Source organism: Solea senegalensis, linkage group LG9 (assembly GCF_019176455.1).
Source record: "Solea senegalensis isolate Sse05_10M linkage group LG9, IFAPA_SoseM_1, whole genome shotgun sequence".
NCBI lineage: Eukaryota > Metazoa > Chordata > Actinopteri > Pleuronectiformes > Soleidae > Solea > Solea senegalensis.
Window position 1 is genome coordinate 4682946 of NC_058029.1, and position 6149 is coordinate 4689094.

Here is a 6149-nt window from a genome sequence, read left to right on the forward strand (position 1 = left end):
ATATTGATGGTGTTAACCCTTAGAACACAGAGCATTTCAGCTGCATTTTTCCATTACTATGTTAAAACGTACAGTATATACAGAGGCTATAAGAATGTGCAATATAGAGTGTCTTATATCGTTTTTTTCAGCACAACCTATTGGCAATCTGATGGAAAAAAAAAAATAATTTTCACCAACTATATAAACACACCTGAGCAAAAAGTAGCAAAAATGTCTCAAATGGGACAGAATTTGTGAAATTTGGAAAAACGTCACAGTTCAAAGTTCACTTGGTTTGTTTTTATGAACAAAAAGAAAAGAAAGACATAGAATTATTGCTACTTTATAAAACGACTAAAACTGCGATATGAAATGAATCATAACTTTGACTCAACAACACACAAAGCCGGAATATATGACCTGTAAACCTGTGACACAAACCGTATGAACACTAAGGGTTAATTATGGATGGCAGATATTTATACTCCCTTTTTATTCCCTTTGACTATTTTGTTTGGAAACTACTACATTTGGGTGTTCATCAGGCAAAAGTGCCTTAAAACGCCTGTAAGGCAGAACCAGAAAGACGCGTTTGCAGCCTTAAGCTAACAATAATGTGGACGTTGTCTTTGATCGGCAGCTCGTTACAAAGATAAATGCGTGTGAGACGCTTACTCGTACTTTTCATAAATTTAATTGTGCGACATTTAAATTTGAGGTTTAAGTGACTGCTTCTTTGATGCAAGGAGTTATTTTATGGACATTTACCCCCCCACACCTGGCTGTCTCCATGACAACAGCAGTATTTTCATTTTTCAAACCAATCATTTAGTTCCGGTCAACTGTCAAATCTAGCGACATAATCTATTTAAATAAGTTCAGAGATGAGCAACTCATTTAAGATCAGATTTGTTAAATCATCTGGATATTGATGCTGGATATTGATGCACGGACCACCAATTGCTGACCATGATGTAGTGTATTATTGTATAAGTTAGAAGAAATAAGAAAAACAAGCCTTTCGTTGTTTACATTGTTGCTTTATTTATGTAGGAGCGGAGCATGTGTCTGATGCAAGAAGGATGAAGTCACAAGCCGCTGAACTTTATTGTTCAGTGTATTTATTCATAAGGTTTAATGGCATCTTCTTATGCTTTATTTAGCTTTATTTTTTTGCTGACATTGTGACTGACATTGTTGGTTTGCTTGAATCATAAAACCATGGCAACAGAAGGCTAATGTTCCGACAAGGCCCATAAACTCTGGGAAGCTGACAAGACCGTCCCCGTCACAGTCAATTTTCTGGAAGATGTCGCATCCTTTGTCGTCAGCGCACTCCGATTTCTGAAAACAAAAGCACAGTGCAGAGAAATATGTCAAAATCATGGTTCTGATAAAACTATGATAACATAAAAAAGATTTTGTATGTGGGCAGTTCTTGGTGTCTCGTACGATGATAAAAATGTTGAATCCGATACAATCCAAACATTATGCACAAACTATAAATGTGTAAATAATTTAAGCCATGTTGAGTCATGTTGGGGGCTGTTTATTGTGTATGTGTCTTGGAAATAGCCAGAATACTGTTTTGTTAACCGCTTCATAGTTAAAAAGGTCTACAATGACTGCATAAGAAAGTACTCCAGTTTGTGATATCGGCATCTGACACGAATATAGCTTTTTATATTATATATATTATAAATTCTGCATATTCTAATTCTAATACACACCAGCTTATACGTGTGAAACATGAGGGTGAGACAGATATTCACCTGAAAACAAGGGAACTCCTTCTGCATCATGTCCTTGAATTCCTTTCGGGACATTGTCATAGCATCTCCGTCAGTGTGTGCATATTGATCGAACAATGTGGTGAGCAGTGCCACTGCTGCTTCCCCAGCGGTGATGTCAGAATTCATTTCTTTAGTTCTGCAATTGGATGGGGGGGGGAATCAAGAGTCACCATTGTTAAACATAAACTTCTCTTACTGAGTAGCTGAAGTTTTCATTAACTTAACCTAAATAGATTCAATTCATGAGCACCTTTGAAGACACACAGGGAATCTTCATATTAATAATCAATTTCGTTTGTTTTGGCACAGATTACTGTCAGAACTGGCCTCAATCCTATAAGTAAATAAAGCATGTGTGCATCGCGAGACAAACTTATCTTTAAATCAACGACTGACAAGTCAACGCAACAAAGTTAACTCTCACCTGGAAGATGTGTGCAGATGAGAAGCGTGGGCACTTGTCTGAGCAAGAGGTCGACAGAGAAGTGCCTTCACCTCCGATGCGCTTCTACTTATACTGCTTTTCTCCGACCAATAGTAACAAGGGAGAGGCAGGTGAGTCACCCGTCGCTGAAAAAAACAAAACAAAACAAAATAATAGGCCTTGGGTGTGGGTGGAAAGCAGGACAGGAATCTGGGTGTGACTGACAACCATCTAGACCAAAGATATCTTGGCATCTCTCTTGCACTTATGTAACACAGGTATTGGTAAATGTTTCGTTCTTCTTTGTAACTAACAAGCAGCTCCAAAAACACCAGACAATCCCATCCAAGTCAAAAAAAAGTGGGTTTTTTGTATTTTATTTTTAGAGAGAAGCGGGTGTGGAGAGTGTTTTCTTGTACCAGGCCAGTGCAACAATGCGAAATATAATTTTGTGACAGGCGTTACTGTGCACAATACCACAAAATGTAATTTTGGTGGCCACTGTTACACCTGTCAGACTTGTGTACCTCCTGTGTCGCAGGTACTCTTTCTGCAGGGAAGAGGTCTCCCACTAAAGCCGCTGCTACACTTCCTGGGGTTCACACTTTATTTATTATCTATTTTCTTCTCCTATTAAAAAAATTAAAATTTTAAAAAGCGACCGCAAACAGGGACACTGGGCGACATTTACCTCTCATTCTGTCTGCGTTGGCGTGCCATCTTTCCAGCGAGCTGATAGGTCAGCGGTGTGTATGCAAAAGTGTGCAAAAGTGTGAGAAGGCCACACTGCGCCCTCGAACCACACCTGTATGGTATGTTTGTTGTTGCTTTTGATATCTTTACTCGAGGATAATGAAGTCAGTATCTGAGGAACCCGTTTGTGGTTTGTGATGTTTTTACTGGTTTGGAACTATCTGCACTCTTTCTGCTCACACCTGGTTCACAGGCCCGCTCTATTCAACGTCCCACAACCAACTCCATAGTGGCCCAGTCTGTGGTTCCAGCAGCCATAAGTGAAGAAATAACCGGAGAAACGCTTCTTACTGTCCCTCAAAGATTCCCACACACATGCCTTTACGTTAGTCTGACAGGTTTGACAGCAGTGTCTGTCCTTTATTATTCTGTTAAAGGGTGTTTGTTTTAAAGAGGAAACCAATGCTGTTGCTAATATTGTGTACAGACAGACAGGTATGACCAAAATCATTGTATCACTCGTTATTTTATTATTTTCACCTGCTGCTTACTGGCTGCAGGATATGTCTAAATTTCTTTGTTGTTGTTCTTTGTTGTTCATCACTGGTTTTAAAGCGCTTACTCATCACTGTACACCGTATGGTCCCTCCTCATCAATATATCAATAACAGTTACAAGGCAATCTTAGGTTTTCTTCCTTCTTACCTTTTGTCCTACATTAAGCGAAATAATACTGGGACTTAGAGTCTTCGGTCTCGGGATTTGCTCTTGCTCTCTGTCAAAAAGTCAAAACAGAACTGGGAAAGAAAGCGTCTCGGTTTGCTGCTCCCTCTGCGTGGAACATGTTGCAGAAAACTTTGAAACTTTTAAGGGGAAATTGGATGACCCGGAGGTAGAAACATCTGACTGGAGATTTGGATGCAAAGTGATTTTAATGCCGGTCAGGACACTCTTGTAAAAAAAAATATTTTTAATCTCAATGATTCTTTTCCTGGTTTAATAAAGGTTAAATAAAAAAGTACAATGTATATATCTAGGCTGTAGGGTGCACATCCTGCTCGACCCGCATTTAAAAAGGGAAATAAACAGGCTTTCCAACAGTATAATAAAAAGCATTTCCTTGCTTTTTGTGCTCAGTTATTACACACAGGGAATGCCCTGTTACAGTTTTGGCATAATTCAAAATAGAATGAAAACAAATAAGCTCACAAGATTATACTGGTGGAGGGCAGGGCAAGGGAAAAGTGCAAAGAGAAGCACATGAACAGTCTGTGTGCCGTGTCTTAAACGGAGACCAGTCGGTCTTGTTTGAGTGTGTTCTGTTTTTTTGTATGTGGGACACACGGTTTTAGCTTAGTGTGGTTAGGGTTGTGAATTTCTCTGTGAGATGAATAATCTATCTATCTATCTATCTATCTATCTATCTATCTATCTATCTATCTATCTATCTATCTATCTATCTATCTATCTATCTACCTATCTAGTCTTTTCTGTCATTGTGTATGATATCTGTTTTCGCTTGGCAAGTATGGGAGGGAGGTTTATTACAAAGTGCTTCATAGATGAATAAGAGCTCCGGTTCTGAAGCGCAGAGCATTTTGAAACACAGCATCGAGTGGCTTTAGAGGAGTCGATGAAGCATGCGTGTTTATAACGTCACCACGATCAAAGACAATGGACCGTCTCTTAATGAAATGGAAGTCTCTGGGAAAACTGAGCTTCTGCTTTTCACTTGATTCACAATGAATGTCAGAAAACATTTTCCACGAGGAGTTACCGGGTTACACTGCTTCAGTTTCACAGCTCAGTGTGGTAAATGCTGTTTCCACTTACAGGGAAATAGACGACAAATTACGACACACGTGAGTGGACATGGGTGTGATTGACAGACGCATCGACATCGATGAATTTTTCATTTTCAAAATCTGTCATGGCGCCGGGTCGAATCACAAATCTACAGGCTTCAGAGCATATTATATAAACGCATATGCACACAAATATCATATTAACCTTTTAACATCTTAGCCTCAAAATGTCTGTCTGGACTTTTTGTTGCTTATTTTAACCAGAAAACGAGCCACTGTTGCTGTACATGATTCGGCGTGTCAAATTTGAAATTGGAACAGTCAGTCAGTCATCATCTAACCGCTTTATCCTCCACCAGAGGGTCGCGGGGGGGTGCTGTGCCAATCTCAGCTACATCGGGCGATAGGCGGGGTACACCCTGGACAGTTCGCCAGTCCATCGCAGGGCCACACACAACTAGAGACAAACAACCATTCACTCTCTCACTCACTCCTACGGTCAATTTAGTATGTCCAATTTACCTAATCCCCACATTGCATGTTTTTGGACTGTGGGAGGAAGCCGGAGTACCCGGAGAGAACCCACGCACACACGGGGAGAACATGCAAACTCCATGCAGAAAGGCCCTTGTTCCAATGGGCTCGAACCGGGGTCTTCTCACTGCAAGGCGAGAGTGCTAACCACTACACCACCGTGTGACCCGAAATTGGAACAGTATAAAACATTATTTAGAATAACGTTTGTTTGAGTTTTTTGTCCAAAAACAGGGCCAAGAAAATTAACTACAAACTAAGTACAGGCAGTTTTTCCAACTCTTGCAACAGCGCGAGTAAAATTGCCGTAATTACTACACGTTGGCTTTTAAGTGCAACTTCTCAGCTCACAGAAACTATTTTTCCAACAGCAATTACGGTGTGTTAAACAGTTAAGGCGTAAAAAACTCTTCCAAACACCAAATCCAGCAAATATCCATCAAACTAAATATACAATAATGAAACAACAAAGTTGATAGTCAGGAAGCGCGCTTTGTTTAATATATAACAAAGAAATTAAAAAACAAGTGCAAGATTAGATTGATTCAAATCAATCTAGATGCACAGTTGCAAGCAACCCTGAGTTATCCCGTGCAGAAATGACATGTTTATTTGAGACTCCATCATGTTCATGGTAAGAAAACATGGGTTTAAAATCAGGCAGAAACAAGACTTCATGTTGCTTCATGTGGGAACACGAACATGCTTTGTTTGATATTAATCTGACTTGCTGATGCAAAGCAGACAAACCGGCTCTGCTTTACACACACTCGGTCTTATTGGTCCACATGGTGGTGAGTCATAGAGTGTGTGCAGCCTGAACTGTGCAGGCAGGTGTGGGGTGACTGTGATATGTAATGTTTGCACAGACACTGACTTTTGTAAAGTTTACGCCTGCGGCGTGAGGCGAGCCGCTGA

General features: G+C 40.1%; 1 protein-coding gene across 1 annotated transcript in view; it reads right to left on the minus strand.

Annotated features, from left to right (window-relative positions):
- The window catches only part of LOC122774671 (DNA-binding protein SATB1-like), a 107700-nt gene extending 105892 nt beyond the window's left edge, over positions 1-1808 (minus strand). Inside the window, exons 1-2 of the mRNA XM_044034145.1 lie at positions 1755-1808; positions 1231-1326 (exon numbers count right to left, since the gene is read on the minus strand). Of these exons, the coding sequence (XP_043890080.1) occupies positions 1231-1326; positions 1755-1808 (150 nt within the window). The remainder of the gene's footprint in view (positions 1-1230; positions 1327-1754) is intronic.
- Between the last annotated feature and the right edge of the window lie 4341 nt (positions 1809-6149).